Source organism: Culex pipiens, chromosome 1 (assembly GCF_016801865.2).
Source record: "Culex pipiens pallens isolate TS chromosome 1, TS_CPP_V2, whole genome shotgun sequence".
Lineage (NCBI taxonomy): Eukaryota > Metazoa > Arthropoda > Insecta > Diptera > Culicidae > Culex > Culex pipiens.
This window is the reverse complement of record NC_068937.1, coordinates 136458906-136484343: the sequence shown is the minus strand read 5'-3', so window position 1 is coordinate 136484343 and position 25438 is coordinate 136458906. Positions and strand designations below refer to the sequence as shown.

The 25438-nt window shown below is 39.9% G+C and overlaps 1 protein-coding gene and 1 long non-coding RNA gene across 3 annotated transcripts; both read right to left on the bottom strand.

Moving 5' to 3' along the window:
* Positions 1–808: 808 nt before the first annotated feature.
* Positions 809–22303, bottom strand: LOC120420750 (endoplasmic reticulum aminopeptidase 2). Of its 2 annotated transcripts, XM_039583850.2 has the most exons (10): positions 21360–22303; positions 20932–21289; positions 7876–7977; positions 7592–7819; positions 7451–7533; positions 7191–7393; positions 6953–7133; positions 5510–6896; positions 4561–5456; positions 809–1646 (listed from the first exon to the last, which is right to left on the bottom strand). In XM_039583850.2, exons 2-10 carry the CDS (start codon positions 21047–21049, stop codon positions 1500–1502), a joined length of 3345 nt encoding a protein of 1114 aa, XP_039439784.1. In that variant the 5' UTR covers positions 21050–21289; positions 21360–22303; the 3' UTR covers positions 809–1499. The 2 variants fall into 2 exon arrangements, with proteins under 2 accessions (XP_039439784.1, XP_039439785.1); XM_039583851.2 differs by lacking the exons at positions 20932–21289; positions 21360–22303 and adding an exon at positions 11463–12793.
* LOC128092370 (uncharacterized) lies at positions 15377–17088 on the bottom strand. Its single transcript, XR_008211696.1, has 2 exons — positions 16564–17088; positions 15377–16462 (listed from the first exon to the last, which is right to left on the bottom strand). It is a non-coding gene; the product is annotated as an uncharacterized LOC128092370 (long non-coding RNA).
* Positions 22304–25438: the final 3135 nt, after the last annotated feature.

The following is a 25438-nucleotide window of genomic DNA, read 5'->3' as shown; positions in this document are numbered from 1 at the left end:
CAAAGTTTAATGATGCGCCACCCTATTTTTTTGTTGTTGCAGGGATTCTCTCTAAGCATGGCTTTGTCACGTAAAGTTAATCTCCTCTTGGTAACTTTAAATTTCTGTAACGTAAATATATTTCAAGAAACGCGTTTTTTTTTTCTTTCATCTCTGCGCCTCCTTGGACGGAGGGCAGACAATCTTTATTTATTAGCTTGCTGTTCTTTTTTTTGTTTTAATACTGATTAAAGTTGACTAACTCGTTTTTTGGCGAGTAGCCGCAAATTGTATCACACACTTGTCCATCGAGTTTTTTATATTTTTCCTAAGGTTGTCCATCTCACGTGTCTTGATTTAAAGGTTCTCTTCTTTTGTTTTATTTTAATAAGTAGGAAATCATTATTTAAGTGGGGGATGGCGAGCGATTTTTTGTCTTACTTCTTATCCTTGCTTTTATATACTCTTCTATATGTACACATCGGCGCGATCATTAACCAAACAAATTTACTTATTTAATGCTATTCTGCCGCCATTTACGGAGTATCCACAGCTTGTCAAATCTATCAGCCCGTTCGGAACGAAGGGACGCGAGAGAAGAAAATGAGTTTTTTTTGTATTCGTGTCAAATCCATTTTATTTTTGGTTGCGTGCCACAGACAAGTGGACGGCGACGTCGTCGCGCACTTTTCGATAGAGGAGGGATGTTAACTGACGGGGGAAGGTGCGCAGAACTATCCCGTCCACTTGTCTGTGACTCGCTTTGCGCGAAATAAACTATATAATACACCGTAATTAATCTAACGACTGCCATTAATTTAGGTTGGACTTTTTTGTTTGTTTGTTCTTTACTCGAAGAATATGGCTTTCGACACACCTACTCAGTATTGATAGTACACTTTTTTTTGTTTGCTCTCCTATATGATACAAATCAGTCCTTTCTTGCTTTAAGTCAGAAGCTTTCGTCGATTGAATACACAACGGAACTAGGTGTTGATGGAATAATGAACAGCGATTTTGTTTTGTCCGGCGCGATATACTTTCTCTCTATACACTAAATTATACAGTGAAACATTTACAGCAGTTTACACGCAGTATTCTGATCTTTTTTTTTTCTTTTTTTCTGTCAGTTGGAAGAGTCGTTCCAGTTAATAATAAGATTAAAAATTCATCTACCAGAGATTGTACTACCAATAAATGCATTCTGATTTTCACCTTTTTCACCTAAAGTTACCCTTTCACGCGTCCACCCAAAATTTTCGCACTCACTCCTAATCACATTTATGCTCACTTGTTTGCTAGAATGTTTTAAATGTGTACGTGTGTGTGTGTGTAAGTAACGTCTGCTCGTCGTCGATCGGTTCTAAAGTTTTCGAAAAAGAAAAACTAAAAAATAGATGTTGTTGCTGCTGCGTGTTTTTTTTTTTTTTTTTTGGTTTCCTTATTACGTCGTCATTTTGTCTTTAAAATTCCTCCCGTTTCCGCCGGTGATTTGTGCCGTCGTGCTCCTCAGCCTCCGATCAAAAGTGGTACTTTTGCTCGATCCAGTTGAAGATGGACGTCTGCGACCGGCTGACCCACTCGACGTTCGCCGCCACCATGCTCAGCGTCATGTTGAGCGTCTTCATGCCGGGACCGTCGCCGAAGCGCTCGACCAGGGATTTGAGCTGGAAGTGAGGTGGGAAATTGAGAATTACTCATTAAGTTTGTCCCTATGTAAGCTTTATAATTAAATTTTTATGAAAATAACACGAAAAATATGCCATTTGTAAATTTTATAAACTTTGGTAATTTTTAGTTATTTTGGTCACTTTTGGTCATTTTGGTCATTTTTGTCATTTTGGTCATTTTGGTCATTTTGGTCATTTTGGTCATTTTGGTCATTCTAGTCATTTTGGTAATTTCTGTCATATTGGTCATATTGGTCATTTTTGTCATTTTGGTCATGTTGGTCATTTTGGTCATTTTTGTCATATTTATCATTTTAGTAATTTTTGTCATTTTGGTCATTTTGGTCATTTTGGTCATTTCGGTCATTTTGGTCATTTTGGTCATTTCGGTCATATTGGTCATATTGGTCATTTTTGTCATTTTGGTCATTTTGGTCATTTTGGTCATTTTTGTCATTTTGGTCATGTTGGTAATTTTGGTAATTTTGGTAATTTCGGTCATTTTAGTATTTTTTATCATTTTGGAAATTTTGGTCATTTTGGTCGTTTTGGTAGTTTTGGTCATTTTAGTATTTTTTGTCATTTTTGTCATTTTGGTCATTTTGGTCATTTTGGTCATTTTGGTAATTTTCGTCATTTTGGTCATGTTGGTCATTCTGGTAATTTTGGTTATTTTGGTCATTTCGGTCATATTGGTCATGTTGGTAATTTTGGTCATTTTTTCATTTTGGTCATTTTTATCATTTTGGTCATTTTGTTAATTTGGGCCATTTAGGTCGTTTTTGTCATTTAAATCATTTTGGTCATGTTAGTCATTTTGGCCATTTCGGTCATTTTGGTCATTTTTATCGTTTTGGTCGTTCTGGTCATTTTAGTAATTTTTGTCATTTTGGTCATGTTGGTAATTTTGGTAATTTTGGTAATTTTTGTAATTTTGGTAATTTTGGTAATTTTGGTCATTTTGATCATTTTGGTCATTTCGGTCATTTTTGTCATTTAAACCATTTGGTCATGTTAGTCATTTTGGCCATTTCGGTAATTTTGTTCATTTTTGTATTTTTATCATTTTGGTAATTTTGGTAATTGTGGTCATTTTGGTCGTTTTGGTCATTTTAGTAATTTTTGTCATTTTGGTCATTTCAGTAATTTCGGTCATTTTGATCATTTGTTATTTTTATCATTTTGGCAATTTTGGGAATTTTGGTATTTTTTTGCATTTTGGTCATTTTGGTCATTTTTGGTATTTTTGTATTTTTGGTTGTATTTTAGTAATTTTTGTCATTTTGGTCATTTTGGTCATGTTGGTCATTTGGGTAATTTTGGTCATTTTGTTTTTTTTTTCATTTTTTTTTTTTTTTTATCATGTTGGTCTACATTTTTGTAATTTTTATCATTTTGGTATTTTTTGTCATTTTGGTCATGATGTTTATGTTGGTCGTTTTGGTCATTTTTTTTTCAATTTGGTCATTTTGGTCATGTTGATAATTTTTGTCATTTTTGTAATTTTTATCATTTTGGTAATTTTTGTAATTTTGGTCATGTTGGTCATGTTGGTCATGTTGGTCATTTTGGTCATTTCGGTCATATTGGTCATTTTGGTCATTTTTATCATTTTGGTCATGTTGGTAATTTTGGTCACTTTGGTCATTTCGGTCATTTTGGCCATTTCGGTAATTTTGTTCATTTTTGTTTTTTTTTTTTTCATTTTGGTAATTTTGGTAATTGTGGTCATTTTGGTCGTTTTGGTCGTTTAGGTCATTTTGGTCATTTTGGTCATTTTGGTCATTTTTGTTATTTTTATCATTTTGGTAATTTTGGTATTTTTTTTGCATTTTGGTCATTTTTGGTATTTTTGTATTTTTGGTTGTAGTTTGGTAATTTTTGTCATTTTGGTCATTTTGGTCATGTTGGTCATTTGGATAATTTTGGTCAATTTATTTTTTTTTTTTTCATTTTTTGTTTTTTTTTTATTTTTATCATGTTTTTGTAATTTATATCATTTTGGTATTTTTTGTCATTTTGGTCATGATGGTCATGTTAGTCGTTTTGGTCATTTTTGTCATGTTGGTCATTTTTGTCAATTTGGTCATTTTGGTCATGTTGATAATTTTTGTCATTTTTGTAATTTTTATCATTTTGGTAAATTTTGTAATTTTGGTCATTTTGGTCATGTTGGTCATTTTGGTCATGTTGGTCATTTTGGTCATGTTGGTCATTTTGGTCATGTTGGTCATTTTGGTCATGTTGGTCATTTTGGTCATTTTTGCCATTTTGATCATGTTGGTCATTTCGGTAATTTCGGTCAGTTAGGTCATTATTTTTATTTTTCATTTTTATCATTTTGGTAATTTTGGTAATTTTGGTCATTTCGGTCATTTCGGTCATATTGGTAATTTTTGTAATTTTTGTCGTTTTGGTAATTTTTGTCATTTTGGTCATTTTTGTCCTTATTGACATTTTGGTAATTTGGGAAATGTTGGTCATGTTGGTCATTTTTGTCATGTTGGTCATTTTTGTCATTTTGATCATTTTAATCATCTTGGTCATTATGGTCATTTTGGGCTTTTTGTAATTTAAGTTATCTTGGTAATTTTTGGCATTTTTATTTTTTTTTTTTTTTGCATTTTTTGTTATTTTGGTCACTTTTGTCATTCAGAAATATCAGAAATGAGAAAAGGGGTTTTAGAATTCTACGATAATTTTTCAATAGGACGTAACCTTTGACGTTTTCAAGAAAAATAATTGCAGAATTTTAGTTTTTTTTTAATCTTAACTTTTTAATTTTTTAATTTCTGAATTTTAGATTTTCAGAATTTCGTAATTTTGTAATTTCTGAATTTTTGAATTTCTAAATTGGAGAATTTTTATATACATTTTCAAATATCAAACTTTTATAATGTTATTGACCTACCTCATCGTAGTCAAACTTGGTCGACCCGTACTGCGTGATGGCCGATATCACACGAGCAAAGTTGACGCTTCCCCTGCCCAGCTTGGACTGGAAGTCGAGCCACTTGGCCTGCAGAAAGCGACAAGCCATGGCGCCGCCCGTTGGCGTTCCGGCGATCGTCTGCAGCACCTGGACCACTTCGGTGACGGGCAGTGTGATGACGTGCGACAGCAGCCGGTTCTGCAGCCAGGCGTCCTTGGTGACGCCGAGCGCGCGCAGCAGCTCCATCCGTTCCTCCGAGCCGACGTCCTTTTCGGCGCGCAACTTGGTGTACAGCGACCAGCAGTCCTGCCAGTAGCGAATCTCGCCGGACAGGACCGATCCGATGTAGGCCACCGAGCGTAGGTTTGGCGGGATGCTGCCTTGATCGTTCATCAGCTCCTTGGCGTTCTTGATGGCGTCCGGTTCCTCCCAGAGGACCGCGTTCAGCAGGACCGTCGGGCGAAGCAGTTTGATCTCCTCCTTGCCGGTATCGTTCCACGTCAGCTCCAGGATCGACTTGGCGAGGTTCTGGCGGATGTACTCCGCGAGTACCAGGTAGCACTCGGAGTACTTGAGAATCTTGCGCCACTTTTCGAGGTGTTTGAATCCTACCAGCACCGGTCCCCAGTCCTGTTCCTTGGGGAAGTACGCGATCAAATCCATGGCATAGTCGCAGGACAGCAGATTCGCGTGGCACAGCGTAAAGATGTCCGACACGAGACCGACGCGATCCTGCGTGCTGAAGACGTGATGGTTGATCAGCATCTGCTCGACCAGCTTGCCCCAGTTGTCCTCGTCGTACAGCACCCGGAAGTATCCGGTTTGCTCGTGGTTCAGCTTGATCCACTTGGGCGAGTGATTGAGCGTTACTTTAGCTGAAAAGAAATGATCAGTTGGGGATTTCACCTTAGTGATCGCTTGAACTTACTTTCCGTGGTGTTCATCCAGATTGTGTCCGGCAGTTGATCGCTGTTGCTGGTTACGTAGCTGATCGGGAAGACCCACCGGGTGCGTCGCTTGTCCTTGCTGGCCACGGTTGGCGCAATGGTCGTGGTCGTACTGGTTGTGGTGGAACCATCCCCAAACGTCGCCAACGGGTCGTTTTCGTCCAGGCTGGGATCGTCGTTGATCGCGAGGAACTCAGCGGGTGCGAACGGTACCTGGCTGATGTGGAGTTCGTCTCCGGTGCGGGTCACGTTGACCAACGGGAAGCCCGCCAGATGCGTCCAGAAGTTCATCATTTCTTTGACGTTTTTACTGTAGTTGACCTGCTTGGAACAGAGGATCCACAGGTCGGCCGGTTCCGCCGTCTGGTACTTGAACGTCTTCAGGAATTTACCTAAGCACTGACGGAAGTTGGACTCTCCGACGGCCGACTGCAGCATGGCCAGCATCGACGCAGATTTGTCGATGTAGAACGGATCGTTGTCTCCGGTGTCGGTCGTTCCGGTGTAGATGCTCTCCCAACCTTGCAGGGCGTCCATGTCCAACGCTCGGGTGGTCGTTTCGATCAGGAAGAGTTCGTTCATTGGCCAGAGAGGTCGAATTGGGGTTAGGATGAACCGACTTAGATATTGGATGATACCTTCCCAAAGCCAGGAGTGTTTCCACGCTTTTGGCGAGATCAGTCCGCCAAAGTACTGCTTGACGATGCCCTCGGAAATCTTCACCACGGACATGTGGTACTCCTTGGTGGAGACATTCTCCGGAGAGCTGAGGAAGGACGTTCGGCACACGATCAGTCCCAGCGAACTCGTCAGATCTTCGTCTAGTGTTGGTAGCGCGATAAAGTCTAGCTTGGAGAGGGGATAAGCAACTCCCAGCCACTGTTGCAGGTACTCCAGGATGTCTCGTGATGTGTGCAGGACGAAGCTACCCTTGTCTACGTACGACTTGGGTGCGTAGAACGAATACGCCGGAGCGGTCTTGATCTCCAAGGCGTCGGCCGCACTCGTATGATTGCTATCGCTTCCCGCGCCTTGATTGGTGTGATTTCCCTGAATAATGTTCTCGGCCATGGGCACGACCGTACTGGACTCGTTGGCGGATGGCTTGCTAGGTGGTTGATTGTTTGTCAGTTTGAAGAGATTCTTCGACAGTAGAACGGCAGTAAGGTTGCGGAACGGCTTCTTCTCCGCCTTGGTCAGTTTGGCTGGCTGCTTCGTCGGCTCCAGCAGTGGCTTGCGGGCGTCCTTGGACACGTTCACGGTCTGGTAGATCGGCGATGGGTCGAGCAGCTGGCGCTTGAAGTCGCTGATCACCCACGAGATCGAATCCGGCGGCAGTGGCGGTGTCTCGGCAAAGTCGTCTCGCAGCTGGAAGGGGTCGGATTGTAGATCAAACATTTTTGCTTACAAAGAGTTTAACTTACCAGTCCCGTTCCCATGTAGAACCCGACGTCGTCCGTGTCCTGAACGATCGAGTTGGACAGCCCGATGTGGAAGCGATCGCGGAACAGCGATATCCGGAACGACGCCCTCAGGTGTGGCTCGTCGAAGCATGGGAATGCCTTGCGGGCACTGCCCGGTCGCAGGATCGTAGCGGCCAGGATTCTGTGAAGAATTGCAATTTTAGGAAACCCTTCAACGATCGTACCTAGGAACTCTTACTTCTTAACGTCATGCTCCGTTTCGAACTGGTCCACGAAGAAGCCGTCCGGATCGGTGATCATCTTCGAGTACCACCGAATACTGAGCGTGTAATTTGCTTTCTTGCGTAGCTTGTCCCGCAACTCGATGTACAGCTGCTGCCGGGGCGTGTACTCCAGTATCCGGAGGATCTTCAGCGCGTAGCCCTTGGGTCCGACCAGTGCCTGTTTTTTAAAGAAGGCGTTAGTTGAAGTAGCAATAAAATAAGTTCATTTGGTTACCTTCTCCGTGATGTTGAGATCCTGTGCGTGTATCACGATGAAGTTAGTCTCCTTTTCCACGTGGAACTCGACCGTGACTTGTCCTGAAAATGTGAAATCATTTTAGTAAATAACACCAAACAACTTGATCTTGTTCCAAACCTTTCACATCGAGCGTAGTCAGATTGGGGTGAATCGTCAACGAGTACCGGTAGGGTCGCACATTGTTCGGCAGCGTTGGCAGCAGCCACGGGAACGGCTGGCCATTGCTCGCGATTGGCTGGAAGGGTTCCGTATCGTTGTACCCCTCCTGGATGTATCCCGGGGGGATCTTGCCCGCGCACGGACATACCGTCTGGGGACCGGCGTACGCTATCACCAGGGCGGTGGCTGAAATGGGATTTGATTAGTATCTCTTCTTAAAGGGTATATTTGGGTGATCTCACCTAGCAGTGTTCCCAGCACGATCGCCGTCACGCATAGTGCGCGCTTTTGTGAACAAACGGCAACGCCTTCCCGGCCTGGTCGGCCACTTGTACTGTCACCACCTAGGAAAGAAGATTTAAAGAGTTAGTTCCTATAGATTTTAAATATTACTTTTGATTTTGTTATTATCAATTCCCTTTAGTTAATCCTTAATATTCTTAAAAAAAATCATCAATGCAAATAAAACAAACCAAATCTCGATCGAAACGATCGCGGGCTCGCCAACTCCACATAGGTGATCAACTTCTTGGTCGAAGCCCTCCGCGAACTCTTCTCGCGCTCTTCCATGTGGTACGAGTTGAGCTGAGCCCCGGCGGGCTTCGTTCTTTTCCGCTTGGAACGTGCAATCCGCTCACGATGCAGTTCGCGCAAAATTGCATCTCGATCCATTGCGGACGTGAGTTGCACAAAACTTAAGTATAGAATAAATAAATTACAAGATCGTCGATCTCCGCCTCCTCCTACAACATGGCACTGAACTTTCTCACAGTATTTTTGGACTGATCTATGTCAAGCCTTCTCTTATGCTCACACAGCAGCAGCATAGAAACTCTACCGAAGAAGACGAAGAATGCGACCTAAACAAACCGTACGATGATGACCGACCTGTCTGTATACAGATAGGCATTGCGTTTTAGGCCAGAACCCAAAAACAGGTTCCTCTCGTACTAATACCACCATTGACGGGAATGGGATGACGGTGATCCTAAAAAAAGCTAACCTAATCCACCTTCTTGGAATAGTCTTTCCATGAAATTTTAAATTTCATATAAAGTTCTTTTTTGTAAAAAAAAGCTTTAATAATATTGTTATTAATAAAAGTCTTCAACAAAAACTATTGATTTTCAGACAAATTTCAAATATTATTCCTTCCAAAAACATAAAACACAATGGGAAAGATGGGTCAAAGAAACGGCATCTCTTCACATTGCCTCCGTCGACGACCTGGCCTGAAGTTCTTAGAAGAGCCCTCTCGTTTTGTTCGAAGAAGCATGTTGCACGATCCCTTTGAATGGAAGAGAGCTTGAAAAAGAATGGAACGAATTCTCCGCTTGCCTGCGTGCGTATGTCGAGAGACCTTTTAAACCAACACAATTGAGATTATGTTATTATGATTTGGTGTTTTGTGGTGTGGGAGCTCTCTCAATCACTGCTTTAGCTTAGGTTGCATTTCGCCAAACATATCTTTCTTTACTGATGTGTGTGATGGCTGGGAAAGGTTTCTTCGATTCTAGTACCGTAGCATGGAGAGAGTATGTTGTCTAGATCAAACATTAAATTCCAATAAGATTGCGAAACAGTTAGATATAAAAGTGTATGATTTTCTGGTACGAATTTGAATAACTCGAAATAATGGTTTTGGAACAACACATTTCAAGCAAATTATATCTAACTCGAAAAAACTTTTTCATTCAAATTAAATTAATGTTACATTTGTTTTGTTTTGTTTAAGCGATTAATTTGTTTTAGAGGAATATTAATTATTTTTCTGCGATCTTAAATGAGCAAATCATTGTAACAAATTCTATACCTTAGATATGGCAAATGCAATTTGCAATTTAATTTCAAGTTCCATTCGAAGAGACAAACTAAATATTATTGCAAAACATTCAAATTTTCAGTTGGATTCATAAAAGCAGCCTATCCAACTCCTACTCAACCTGAACTGTCACTTGAGCAAGTGGGATAAACTGTTGGTTTCGCCCTTTTGAAAAGTTACTACGAAATTGATTAAAACTCTTTAGAATACATTGTAAAACGCTTATGTCTGCCTCATTTTTTTCTCCCCCTTTGGTGGTGTCCACGTGGTTTATGAATGGGTTCTACAGAAATTTAGGCTGATAATCGCCTTTATTTGGGATTTTAGTGTAAAAATAATTTTAAATGAAAAATAATACAAAAGTTTTGAGTTGGTTTATTTTTTCCGGCCTCCGGAATTTTAAAAAAATATGTTCCCGTTTCTCGGGATGATCAAAATCCCTCAAAATTAAACTCTTCGAAAGAAAATATAGCAAAAAAAAAAAAAAAATGAGAAATATATATATACACACTATTTATCGTTCTATAACATTGAATACAAAAAATTATATATTTAAATTAATGTGTAGAAAAATTAGTACGGAACCGTCCATAAACCACGTGGACACTTTTTTGAGAATCTGTTACCCCACCCCCTTTTTTTTCAATATTTGCTGCCATAATTTTGAAAAATTCTGAGAATTTTGAAATTTAAATTTTCTGAGGCACAGTTTTTGAACGTGTAGATTAATCGAGTTACGACTGCACGTGAAAAAAATATCATCAAACAAAAATAATGCACAAGTTTAACAGATTTTTTTAATATAGAAAGGCTTAAATTTGTTGATAGAATCAGTTCTTTGTGGAAGATGGCTAAACTAATTGTTGATGTTTGTACTGTAAATAGATTGTTTTATTTATATTGCAATACGAATGAAGATTTAACTGTTTAAACATTTCCTTGTAGGCAAAATATGAAAAACCCAGCACATACTTCGCAACGAGGGCAGCATGAAACTTGTGAGTGTCAAACGAATTCGAATTTAATTGACGGGGGAAAATAGGCATTTACAACTTTGCTAGCTTGAAATTTTAGTTGTTAATGCAATTAAAAAATAATTTATACCTTTTTTAATAAAGTTAATTTGTACTCCTATGTTGGACTTTGTTTTTAACATTTTCATAGTATAAATAATATATATTTTTAATCGTTGATTATTTAATAGATTTACTAATGACCAATAAAATATTGTTACATTAAATCATTCAAATTTCAATTAATAGTAGCAAATTCTCTCTGAAAATAAACGGTTAAAAAGCAAACTATCGATCAATCAAGGATGGATCCTTGTGAATCAAAGCTATTTTTATGATACACTATTACAATCATAGTTAATGTTTCAATTGTTATATAATCATCAATACCTTTCAACTAATTCAATATTGTAAAAAGCTTAAAAATTGAAAATGAGTAATTGAATTTTATATATAGTATGCATTTCAGCAAAATAATGGAAAAAGAAAAAAGTAAAAATAAAGTAAAAAGAAATGACTTATAGAAGAGTCGTTTTATGTACTCTTAACTGATGATTTTTGCTTATTTCATTGTAGTATTTTGCAATAAGGCCATTAATCAAATTGATTGGTTGATATTCTCATAAAATTTTTGATTGGTGTATTATACTTGTATTTGATTTATTTGCATTTATGGACCACTTAACTTTTAGTCATTAGTTCGATAGATTACTAATTCCGCTACCGTATATAATTGATCCCACATATGGCATACGAAAAAGTTATCCCCCCTCCCAGAAATAAATTATGCAAGACATCGTAAAGGTAAATAAATCTCTAATCATATTACACACACATCCAATCGATAGATTGCCTCTTTCCCGTGTGCGAAAACTGCTCAATTTCGCATTGATTGAATTTAAATGTACATTTCACACCCCGCCAAACCCTCGTGAAATTCAATCCGTGTGATTTCGTGCGTGCGTGCGTGCCTTCCTATTATTTATTTATTCACCTGTGAGAAACGCCACATCGTCGGAATCGGGCTCCGTCATGCCGATCCGTTCGCGTCGCCAGATCTTACTGCCGCCAGGGCCACCGCTTCCAACCACAGACACTTTGACGGGGCCCCCCTGCTGCTGGCGGTGATTTCCGGCCAGCTTTTACCACCACCACCACTTCCACCACCTTCCTCTCCCCCTTCCGGTGTCGTTTTTTTTTTTCTTTCGTGGATAATGTTAGTCAATCTGTGCTGTTGTTGGTCCACCGGAAGGCCAATCAATTTAATGCCCAGTCACACACATAAAACACGCACCATAAATCGTCACCGGTCACAAATCTGGCCGAAAAAGGACCCCCAATCGACGTCGACGCCGTGGTTGCTGTTGTTGTTGTTGCCGAGCGTCGCACGTCTCGCACCTCATGAAATGTTGATAAACACATGTGCGCTGTTCTGCCAGCCTCAACCACCCAGCCTGCTATGTTCTGCCTGCCCTGCGGGCGTCGCGACGGCTGTGCCGAGGATTCCTCGTAGGACGAACACTCACACTCTCCCTTTTTTTTCTCTCTCGCTCTCGCTCACACCAACACCATCACATCACACACCGTTGGAAGAAGGGGCGACTTTTCCGACCACCCTTCGGCCGCCCTTCATCTTCTTCTTCTGGCTCTTCTTATGCTGCGTACGTTTGTTGATGGACGTCCATTTTAGATTCGCATTAATTTGAAATTTTTATGACCCCGGGGAATTCCCCGTTCGTTCGTTTTTTTTTTCTTCTATCCGGGAACCACGTTGTCCTTGATGCCACTTTCTTGCTCACAGATTCACCAACACAACTTGTTCGCCATGGTCGGCCCCCTCCGGAGTTTTCCGCTCTAAAGTTAGATTTTAAAGCAATTTCCGCTACACCACTAATTGCATAAAAGCATGCAAGAAAATATGATTATCTTCTCTTCCCCTCGAAAACTCGATTTGCCTATGAGCCGGGTAGGGATGCTGCTGCCCACCGGTCCCGGGTAATTCCGTTCGTGCAAAGTCTGTCTTTCAGGATGTGTGATGAAGGATTCGAACGAAAAAGAAGGAGAAAAAAGTGGTTCCCGTTGGCTGGATCCGAAAAGCACTCACTTCCGTCGCACGTACGCACTATCACAATCTTAAAACTAGAAAGAACACCGTCTTCAAATCCGTTACGGCAGATATCGGGAGGAACCTCCCGGAAGTGGTCCCCGGAATGGAACCACGCGAGAAAATCCGGGAATGATGGCAGGAGGCAATGTGTGTGTGTGTGGATGATTGGGACGACCGCGGCCAAGTGTTGTGTGTTACTTGTTCTGCAATGATGGCAGCAGTAGACACTAGTCGCCGCGCGGTGCACACGTACAGAACGGCACACACGTACGCGAAATCTCCCATAGAACGGGAGAATTCGATCGGTGTGTTGGTAAGTGTCACTTTTTGACAGCTGTGCGGAGGTGCGCATGTCCGGTGCAAAATCTTGTGTGGTGGCTATAGTTTTGTTCTATGGTGATGTTCTTCTTGGCCGGAGAACCTGGTCCTAGCGAACCTATACCAAGTTATTGTGATATCCTGCCGAGCGCGCGCGGATATGGAAGTAGAATAAAAGATTGACTGGAGCGGTCGTGGGTGGTTGCGGTGGCACAGTGAAAAGTTTAAATTTGACCTTTATTTTAAATTCTAACCTAAGCACCTTTCTTGTCAACATAAATAATTTACCGCAGAGACGATTCTGTGAACGGATCACATTTCTTAGAAACTACAGAGGAGGAAGGATGCGTGGACATACCACTCGGTTCAATATTGCATCTTTATTTTCATTTGAACAATATTTATTCAATGATTTTTTTACTCATAACAAGGTTTTTTATACGAAAACGAAAACTTACTTAGCAAATCAGTACTTTGTTGCGATTCAAAACGCTTGGTAGAGATAAGTAATTGGAGTTCAATTCTTATCAAATTTCACTTTATTATGGTTGACATGTTCAAGTAAGTGCATAGGAGATATAAACTATCCGAGCATTTGCTAATCAAAAAAATGTGCTGCATGTGCAGAAGTCAATCAATCTGATAACAGTATGACATTTATAAAAGTCACGATGAAAAGGAAATTGCAAAGAGATAATTGTAAATCGTTATGTATTTTGAATTTGAAATGTGTTTGGTCTGTTCTTGAATTTTGTTTAGATTGTTGATAAATAAGAATAAATGATTGGGATCTTTGTCAGTTGAAAAAGAATATTTTTAAATAAATCATTAGATTTTTTTTTACTTTTTAAAATATTTGTACCAGCCTAACGTGATAAAAATGATGTAAAAACACTTTCGAACAAATCTTTCTGCAAAAAAGAGTAAATGAACTTTTAAGTTTTTCAGAAACATTTTTATATGTTTATACCTAGAACTAGCTTAATTTTTGGCTTAAACGTATTTTCGAATCAGAGAATTAACTAAAGATCTCAAAAAAGTAAGATAAAAAAGTTTAAACAAACATAAATTTTCATATTTTTTTTTACAGTGCCCCAATTGTTTTCCACCGAACGACACTGCCGCTTTCCGCGTGGGTGGGTGGTTGTTGGTGATGCTGACGGTTAACTTCCTTCCCCTATCGGCTTTCAACACAACACCCCGTATCGGCAAAAGGTGCACACAAACACCCCAAACACACATAGAAGGAACAACTTCTCGGGTAGCAGCTCCCTTTCCAGGGTGGTGATGATAATGTAGGCTCGTTTCAGGATTATATTTTTCAACTATTCCCATTTTTTTTTTCCTCGCAGCAAAGAGGGGTCCACCTTTCACCTTTCTCCTTTTTTGTTGGTGTGAAACCATTTCAGAATATGATCGTCGAGCCTTTTAATACGGATGAAGTGATGATGTTGGCGATGATATGTGTGTGAGGGATTGAGCTTTTGAAGGGAGGTCGTATACATTGTTTTTCGCCGTTTTTTTCTTTCTTTTACATCTCTGTGATAAAAAGCTTACGAGCATAACATGGTGGCCCCCTTTTGAAGAAGTACTTTGAACATGTATTTTATGCATTTTTTTTTTTGACTGGCAATCGTTTGCTAGAAGAAAGGATTATCTTGTATTTGTGCGGCGAGTACGTGTGCACATTTGAAAGTTTATCACCTAGTTGTTTCGCTTCTTTGTTGCAAAAGCATGACTGACGGATGTTGTACAACTTGTAAAAGTATGTCAATAATTGAAAGCTTGAGTTCCGGAAAAAGTTCGCCAGTTGCTAAAAGTTTGATACAATATTCAAATGACAAATTTATTTTTTAAGTTCTGCTAGGTGAATTTCCTTGGATCATTTTTTTCCCAATGTGACACGGGCAACATATTTAACAAAAACCCACCGACATGGGTTCAAATTGTGACGCAAAAGGTAACGACTTTTCCTTGTTTGTTTGGAGTGTGCCTTATCTCGAGGCAATCTCATTTTTCGACTGTGTAAATTATTCTTGTTTTGTGTGAAGGACCATCGAAAAATCGCTGGTGGATACGGTGGCTTTTAAGGCCGCCTACTTGGATTTGACTACACGGAGAGACCGGCCAGGGCAAATCTAAGAAAATCTTGGTTAATTTAACTAAAAGTATGGGTTAATTTTTTACACAGCTTTTTTTCAACAATCGATTGTTGATTTTGTTAACCCGAAATTGCTGACCACCAGTAACTAAAATTAACTAAAAAAATTGTTGGAATTGCCATTTTTGTTGGTTAAATGGCCGAAAAAAATTCTAGCAGTCGACTGCTAGAATTTTTTTTTTCAGAAAATTAACTAAAAATTTCTTGTTTTCAGCTGAAATATTGTGGAATATTCTGTTAAAAACTGGCTGGGACATATTTTTCAACTATTTTTCAACAATTTTTTTTCGTTGTATCAACCGAAATATTTTTGCATGCAGCAAATTATTTTTGGTTTATAACAAAACATTTCTTAATTAGGCATAATTTATGTAAGTGTTGCTTTATATTTTCTTTAATTATCTAACGATACAGGGTGGGACGAATTTCTATCTATATTTTAACTAATGTCTTACTTGAATACAGAAAAATATTTTTACATGTAGTCAATAACTAGCAGTTGTTAGCAATATTTTTATTGAATTTGCAGTAAATTTTGTAATAGTGCCTCACAAATTAATGCTGAGTGTTTTTATATTCGCATTTATTCTTCCTAAAAATTTTACGTTTCGTACTAATATGTTTTTTTTTTTTGCATGAAGTTGTTAAATTACTGTTAAAAAGCATCAAAACAAAACTTTTTTTTAACTGTTGTTATAAAACATATAAAGTTTGATTAATGTTTTAAAAAAATACGTTGCATTAAACTAAAAAATAATTAAAAAAGCATATTACAAATTTTGTTAAACATATTTAAAAAAGATGTTTAATTTCTCGTGAACTCCTTAAAAATAGAAACCGAGCAAAATATTCACCAAGTTTTAATCTTATATTTTAATTATGTTGTTTAAAATAAAGTGTTGTATTCACTTACCATCTTTGTGAAATCATCCGATAAGTCATCATCATCTACAATGGTCTCAGGTTTAGTTATTTTTCTTGTGGTTGGACACAGAATTTTCACTAAAGTGAACCGTTTGCTGCAAATAGACATGTAAAATGTATTAGTAATTTAATACAAAATTCTTAATTTTGGCTATAAACTGAAAAAAGGAACGTAAATAAATGTAATTATAATGAGGAAAGAAGAAATATCAATAATGCTACTTACCAAGCTTGCATTAATTTAACAATTACTTTTGGCAACAAACTTTCATTGCATTTGATTTAATTTATTCAACGTACTCCGATTCCTGAAAAAAATATTTAGAGTTTTACTTACCAGTTTATTGAGCACACGTATTGCAACAAAACTTTCAAGATAATAATTATCTTCTTTTATATATTTTTATTTTTTTATGTTTTACTTCATCTTTATTTTTTATGTTGTCATGTGTACGCATTTCTATGTATTTTATAATTGATGATTCTGAAAAAAAGAATGGTTCATTAAGATTTTATCCGTTTTATCAGTTTTCTAATAAGAATCACATTAGATAAATTATTGTGCACAAATAAACCCATACTTACTTGGATTAACCAACATTTTGTTAAATTTGCCCGGGCTGCTCTATCCGTGAAGAGCTGGCCCGCATCTCCCTTCTTCTGCCCTCTCTTTCCTTCAAACATTCTTATAACGTGTTCAACTCACTCGCATCAGAGGTCCTCATGGCGAAGGCCATCCTCTTGCTCTTCATAGTATATCACCTGCAAAGAAATCATCAACAAACCTACTCACCAATTCCACCTCCCCAGTTGCAACACTTTGATTTGCCACTTCAACTAAATAGTGTAATTTTCACCTTTTACATCCTCTCACTTCACAATTAACAACACAAACTCAACAAATCGACCACTCTCGTTCGAATCCTGACTTCAAATGACAGACGTAAACAAACCCAAGTTTATCTTTTAAATATTCAACCAAATGTAAATTATATTCAACCAACAACATTTTTGATTTTCCTAAAACCAAAGCTAACAGTCGAGCACGTTCATTCGAGTTCGGGAAATCTGTTAGCTTTTTGCCTTTAGCATTTTCAACATACAAGTTATTAAATCAATACTGAATTTTGGTTGATTTAACTGAAAATTGGCACACAGAAAAAAAAATGATGGTAATATTCATCAGGAAATGGTGACAGATTTTGTGGCAAAATGATAAATTTTACCCCAGAAAATGATGAATTTTCATCAGTTTTTGATGAACATTCATCAGGTTCTCATTTTTACACATTTTTTATGTAATATTACACAAATAAAGAGGTAATATTCAACCTACCATATTTTCAACATTCCAAAATTCAACTTTTTTTTTCTGTGCAGTGACAAGTACGTTTTTGTTAAAATTTACGAAAGTTAAATCAACAATTTTAATTGTTAAAATTTCTGGGCACGGTCTCTCCGTGTAGTTGGGTTTGTTAAGGTTACGTTCGATGTGGAAGATTTCCTTGAAAGCATCGACCAAACATTCAAAAGTTATTTTATATCTCTTTTAACGTGCTCTTTAAAATCCCAACTGGTTTCAACCATCATCACTTAACCTTTCCATCCTCATTCTGAGAGCCATTTGTTTGAAAACTCCCGGGAGTTTCCCTGTACACAATACATATACACACGACTGGCACATAAAAGTGGAAAATCGTGAAAAAATGTGTCACCACAGCCATCACATTAATTATACTTAACACACAGACATAAGCACACATCCCACTTCAGGTGCCTGAAGAGGATGCCACTTCCTGTCTACTTAACCCCATTCTCTGTAGAGCACCGTGCCACCAGCACGGTTCGAAGTAGGCGTCGAATAAAAATACCTTTTATGCTCTGCGAGAAAAAATGCGACCGGATGTTCCCTGTTTGCGCGAATTTAATTGATGAAAGCCCCCTCGAGTAATGCAATTTTCGTTTCCATCCTCTAGACGGGAAAATATCCTCAAAATAGTCCTGCATTCTCTCACATTCATCGGAAAATGCCGACTTTCGGGATCGCAGCAAGCCTCGACCGTCCGTTTCGTTCCTTTTCCCCCTATTTTATATTTTTCATCATTTTCCGGCGTTTCGACAGCGGCAGCAGCGGTGTTTCCATGGTCACAGACCACCACTACCACCAAAACCACCACCCCACAGCACAGAGCCTGCTTTGATGCTCGGCTCATAGATAAAGTGCAGACCACCCCACCCTCACCCCCTCTGTATAGGACGACGGATTCTCTCCGGCAGCATGACATTTATAATGTATGAGTGCATGAAGTGACTGCGAGCGGTTAAAAACACTGTGAGTTGTTTGTTTTTGCAACGGAGAACGGGACCTGTTTTGGACCGGTTGGTTTTTTCATATTTCTATTAAAAAAATTATTTTAGAATTATTTTTGCATTACTACCAATCTTACAATGAAGAAAAAAATATAGTCCAGACTCGATTATCCAAAGGCCTTGGAAAAAATCCACTTCGGATAATCGAATCACAAAAAAAAACATTTTTTTTCGTTGTCTCATTTTGATTGTCGAGCTTAATTGTGACCCTTGAACTCATGGCTTTCTACCTAAGGTACTCGCGATTGAGTGTGTAGTAGTGCGGTTGTCAAAATCGCTATCTCTGACTCTCTCACTCCACTGACATTGACATTGTTTATGTTTTGGTTTTCCTGGCACGGTCCTTTGTTCTTTTGTTATTGTTTTGGTTTTAGTGGCACGGAGTCATGCACTCACACTAATGCAAAGCAAGATGACGAGTACCTTTGATATACAGCCTTGCCTTGAACTACTCTGAAGAGATTTAGAATTTTGTAATCCAAGATGGCGGCCACAATGGCGGAGTTGGACTATTGAAAAGATGCATTTTTTTAATTTGATAGGAAATCAGCCATTCAAATTTGACTCAAATGAAGAAAATAAAAGAATACGAAAAACAAAATTTGTTCGTGTTTCGATTATCCGTAGTCCCATACAAACATTCGGATAATCGAAACTTCGGATAATCGAGGCTTTGGATTTGCGAGTCTGGACTGTATATGAAAAAATGTCCTCTCTGGGCTATTGCAGATTCCATAAGAACATAAAATTTCCCACACAATGACATGTCTCACTATTGCGAAAGTCGAGTTACGGAAATGGGCAGCGATTTTGAAACTAATTTTAATTATTATTTTAATGAAAAATACATCAAATTTCTATCACCTTACAGTTTTGAGCTACAAATCACTAAAAACCGCGTCCTAGTAAAAATCCAGAAAATTTAAAGGGGTCGTACCGCCCCGCCGTTATGAGATATCGAAAAATGAACCTCGGATTCGCGATCAGGAACGGACCATAAATACCCCTTACACTGAGCAAAACTTACACAGCTTAACGAAGTGTTCTACACATGATCTGGCCCTGCTGTACAGAGCACTCAAAAATCAATCGCAAAACACTTGAATTTTGAGCACCTTAAGATGCTGTCAATTCAATAGCACAACACTTGAATTTGATGTGTTGTGTCACATGAAAAACTACATTATATCTATCGGTTTTAAATGGTGTTTCCTTCTATAATCAATCCATGTTTGTGTGAAATAGAAAAGGATTTCGGTTTGTTAAAAATAGAAGAAGTTGCGTCATAAAATTAATTTGACAGCTTTTATTTTCTATCAACTTTGCTTGTCAAAAATGGAAATTTGTTTTTTTTGTTGTTGAATTGTCTCTTCTTCCGGTTGTCCTGCTCTCAGGATCGTCCTCCTGGTCAGGTTCGGGTTGTTCGCCACCACCGCTTTCTGCGGAGATGGAGGCCCCCGGGGAATCTTCTTGTTGATTCGGAACCGCGGTCGGTTCCATCGAATCAAACTGTGCCTTGACCATCCGAATGACGCATTGCTTGGCCCCTGGGTGGAATGCATTCGAATCTTCGAATGCTTCTCACCGATTCTCCAGCGCCCGGCGGGTGTTTTCCTTAATTTAATCAAACGCTTCCTGGTACGGCATCTGCAGCTCAATCGCATCCTTCCTGCAAATCACACAAAATAAATCCCAAAATCAAAACAAAACCCCACAAAAAAATCTTTCTCCCCACTCACCAAGTGGCTGAATCTGCGGAAAAGCACCTCTATCCACAAACCGGGCAAGCAATTTACTGGACAGGAACATGGCGGCAGCGAACTCACGCGGTCATTCAAGCCTGCGAAAAACGAACACACCGGACCGCCAAAACACAAATGGAGAAACGAAGCAAAGTCTGCCGAAGCTGTCACGAAACTGCATTTCAAATCAAAACAAGTTCAATTTCAATTTCAATTCCTCATCACTTTGAATAGTTCAGCACAGTGGGGCAAATTCATGAGCAAAACACTTGAAAAGTTTGATCCACCCGAATGAAAATAAAGTGTCAAAAAATACCAAAAAGTCAATCGCTAAAACACTTGAATTTGATAATGGATTGGATTGAAATTCAAACACAAACAAATTAGATCTAAGATGTGGCTTTATTGAATCATTCAAGTGTTTGGGCACTTGACTAAAAAGTGTGGCGTATTTTCAGTGTAGGACAAAGATTCACGTAAATCGAAGAGAGGTCGTGGCAGCTGCTGTGTGAGTTGGCGGAGAATGACCCATTAGCCTTACTGAAAAATCTATTGTCATATATCTTATTTCTTGGAAAAAAACATTGATTTATGATAAAATAGTCAACAACAAATAAATTTCCTTTTTTTTTTTGCCCAAATAAATTAAATGGGATATGTGAGTCGAAATCGCACCCTTCACCCTACACCCAAGTTGACAACATTGTGGTATGAGGTGGCTCCAACCCCCTTTTTGTTTCGCACACTTTAAAAATTCCAGTAAAATTTCACTTTTTTTTTGTTCTGCAAACATTCCAAATGCCGAGGGTCATCGCGATGACTCCCTCTCCTCCTCACTTACCGTACTTGTTAATCCCGTTGCGTTTGCTCTCGGACGGTTTGCTGCTGTCCATGCCGCCGAGCGGTTCCAGCTCCATGCTTTCGGCCATGGCCACCTTGTAGTCGTTGCGGCGCTTCATGGCTGTTCGTCCTTGCCTGCTTTGATTACGGTTTCTTTTTTTTTTTGTTGGTTAGAAAACTTTGTTTTTGGCCCACTTGTTGATGGTTGTCTGTGTTGCTCTTCTTCCTTTTTTTCTAGTTTAGTCACTAGTATTTCACTACGCTTGTTGAAATATTTATGTATATAGAAGTATATTCTTTGCTACCAGTTGAGTGGGATAAAATTTGTGTTTGTGTATATATAAATTGTCGATATGATTCTGGAAAGAGGTAGGAAAAGCGACGTGTCATTTGATATATGATACAAAAGAATAGTTTTCCAATACTCACATTAGTGTATAATATTTTGTTTGAAGCAGAGATATCGATTTTGATATGATGATTACTTTTAAAAGATGTACAATAGTCACGCTACGAAGCTGAATGTCACAAAGTGATAAATATTGTTGCTGCTTTTATCCTCTAAAACAGTGCTACACGTTTGTTTTTTGCAAAGAAGTTGTTCCTTTTCGGTACGGATTTGGATTGTTGTGTGTTATCTTATGTTGATTCTACCAGGATCGGGGCAATATTTACGTAGAGTAGAGGGGACGATTTGAGTGTTGGTTTATGCTTTTTGTCTCCGGGGGGTGAATAGCAGGGACCACTTTAAAAGTTCCAAAGGCACATCAATTTCCTAGAGATGGGTTCACAATACACTTTTCCAAAAAGACAGCTCTAGTTCACAAAATGATTGTTGATTTTTCTTCGGCGCCCACACACTATAAACACTGATTTGCATACTAACGTGCTGATTTAGGGCTATTTGTGCAATATTTGTTGGTTCTGTTCACTACATAAAATCACCATTTTAGTTTTTGTACGTAAAACGCTCCCCTTCAAACGGTGTAGGATTAAGCTTCCAAACTAATGACACCATGTTGTGCTTCTAATTGCGATACATTTTTCCTCTGGAACTCTCTTTCTCATCGAGATGAACCCCCCTCACACACAAGGGAAGCTGCGTTACAATGGCGCACTTCGCACGTCGTCCATGCACTTCCGTCAAAATCGTTCAAAAACGGCTCTTTCCACGACATCCATGTTTAAAAAACCTCCTCTAAATCCGTCCGTCCAGACCCCGAAGATTTATTAGCTTGACCGGACCGTCAACCCGCCGCAGCCACTAACTCACAAACCTCAGATTCCACAGGAGGGGGTGGCAAATTTCAGGGCCTTTCCTCTGCCACTACTAGCTTCACACTAGGCAACAAGGCTGAAAGACCGAACCGAACAGGAGAGCCTGCCTGTTGGGTCGTTGAGTTTGGTATTTCTTTTGCTTGCTTTGTATTGATTTATTCGCGCGAACAAGGATATCAACAAATGGTGCGCAGGCGTCGCGACGCTTCGCCGGACGCCACAGGATCGGCAGGACCACCACAGGACGACGTCGGCAAGGTTTGTTTGGATAGAGTAGGCTGGGTGGATTTCGGAAGGTCCTTTTACAGTGCGAGGGAGTGTGTTTGTGTGTGGGGTGGTGAGTTTGTGAGGGGTGAATCTAGTAAGCGATGATGCTGTTTGGATTTACAGTTGAATGATTAGAAATTGAGGAAATTTTGAAGTTTTGAAAATAGTAACTTAGGTGGCTATATCTTGAGTTAAGGTTGCCAGATCTTCGACTCCTTGAAAAAAAAATTGTACATTAAACACCTACCTTATGATGGGTTCTCTTGAAAAGCTGAAAATAATTTTAATCAAAATTACTGAGATTCGGCATTAAAAAGAATACAATTTTAACTTAGGGCCTATATCTCTATATAAGGTTGACAGATCTTCTAAAATTTAAACTCTTTGGAATGTTCTTTCAAATGCCTGACCAAAGACGGGGTCGCATAGTATATCCGGACATTTGCTGCTTGAAAAATACTGAGATCCGGTCTAAAGTTACATAATTATCACTTAAGTGGCAGTATCGACAACAAACAGAATGGAATGAGATCGTTTTAGCGTGAAATCGGTTGAATTGGGGAAACCTGATGGGTCTACGAGCTTTCTATGAATAGTTCATATTTAGGGCAGGATTATAGCTTTTCCTCAGTTAGGAAGGGAAAATGCAAACTAAAATCTCATCCGACTAAAAAAAATCCAAAAATTGTCTAGTAGTTCAAGAGTTTTACTTGGAAATGTCTTATAAACATAGGGGAACCCATAGCTTAAACGACCATTCCTAAAACTACTGCACGATGAATAAGTATTTTAGTGAAAAAAGTTCAGTTGCGGCTTCTATGCAACAAGCTAGATTTGGAATTCTAGTGAGTCCCTTTTAAATCAGGAATAGAACTTGTGTTCTCAACTACCGTTCTGGGCTATGGCATGATCGGAAAGCGCATTGACCCTCTACAATCCAACCCCGCCTTTAGACGGGCTTCGATTTGAAAAAATCGTCAAAAATCAATTTTCAACCAATTTTTGATCTTTAAAAAGAATTGGAAAGAAGAACTCTAACAATTTTAGAAAATTTATGGATTGGAAGTTGTTTCTCCGGAAACTCGCGGGTTAAATAAAAAAGCGGTGGACTGTATTTCAAACGTGTATATTCTGTTAGATCTCTTTTTTCCAACTAACTTTCCTTGCCCTCTTTCGCACTGACCGGAAACCAATCACTTGCAAGAAAATATCAAGCTATCCAGCTGTCACTCTACACAGGGTTGTTTCTCTCCTACACTCTCAAAATGTTATACACTCATACAACCCATTTTTGGTTTAACATACTCCCCCCGGAGCCGGATGGTTCAACTTCTCCTCCTGAGCTACGTACGCTCTGGCTGTCGTCATGGGTGGAGCGATCCTCTGGTTTGCACCCGGGTTCTTGGGCTTGTTCGGGTTCATCGACATCTCGCATCGCTCCAATACGTAACAGCGTTCTCGCAGGAACTCAATCGTCGGCTTGTACTTCGGCATTTCTCCGTGGGTCATTGTGGTCTCCCAGGCACGTCGGGTTTCTGGATCCAGTCGAGATATGAGAAGGTTCACGATGATTGTCTCAGACAGGTTATCGTTCATCTTAAACTTGTGGAACTCGAGCGATTCCAGCCGCTTCTCAACAACATCCAGCAACGCCTTCAGCTCGGCATGAGTATCCTTGGTCATCGGCTTCAACGAAAGTAGCTGTGAGACGTGACCGTGCACCACCATCCGAACGTTTTCATACTTCGAGGCCAAGATCCTCCACGCACCGTCGTAGTTGTTGTCGTTCAGTGTCTGTTGGTCGATCGACCCCTTGGCCATACCCACGAGTGCCTTGTCCAGGTAATCAAGCTTCGTTGCTGGAGAATCGCCGACGCACTTGTCGACAATATTCTTGAACCGGTCCCGGAATTTGTGCCAGTTTTCGTAGCGGCCATCAAAAGTTGGCAGAGGGTTCTGCTGCAAGAGAAGTGATGGCACAATCGCGGGTGCTCTCGCTACGCCCAGATGTTCTGCTCGGGGCACTGGTGGGAGAGCATTCTTGATTTGAACCGCCTCGGCGAACTTCTTTTCGTCGTCGTACGCCTGGATCATGTCGGCCAGGGCGATGCGTACGAATTCGTACATCTCCTCGAATAAGACGAACCGCTTCTCGTGCTCTGCACGCTGCTTCGGATCGAGCAAGTAGATCCGATTCGTGAACGAGTTCACGTCGTTGTACGCCGCAATTACGGTCTCGGTGTAAAGTTTAAGGCCATTGTAAGAAAACTTACCGTGTTCGAGGTTGGCCTTCTGGATGGAGTCGCGGACTCGCTCTACCTTGCTCTGCGCAGCGAAGAAGCACTGCTCGAGGGCCGCCAAAGATTCCGCCATCTTTGCTCGCCTTTGCCGCGCCTTCTGCTGTTCTTTTTGCTCGCGAACACTGGGAACTGGGGTCAGCGGGGTTGCGCAGAAACTGGTTTCAAGCTCCGCTCGAGGGGTGTAGTACAGAGGGGAACCGAGCGGCGAAGGGACGGGCGTTGCGAACTGGAGTTTCTTTCGAATCTGTATCAGTTTCCCAGATCTCAACTGCATGCCACTTTGCACCTCACCGAACTTGTTCAAAACTAAAGATGGCCGTCACCTTTTCCGCGCCAGTGCGTCATATTCCAATTTAAGCGAACACTTCCACGCAATGGGTGAACCTTATCGGCAAACTCGGATACTTCTGAGCCAGTTCTTTGTCCTTTAGCGGATTCACCAACACTTTCACTCGGCCAGCCAACACTTCCACTCTCTTCTTCTCGGCGTTTCGCCCCTCGCGAGGATCGCCGTCACTATGTTGTCCTCCGGTTTTTCGTCAGACAGGTGGCAGCACTTCGCCTTCCGGCGATTTCACTGGCCTAAACTCCTGAAACTTCCACTTCCCCGTGCCGGTCACTCCGTCCTCGGCCGAATTCGTGGACTTTCTCGAAGTCTTCAGG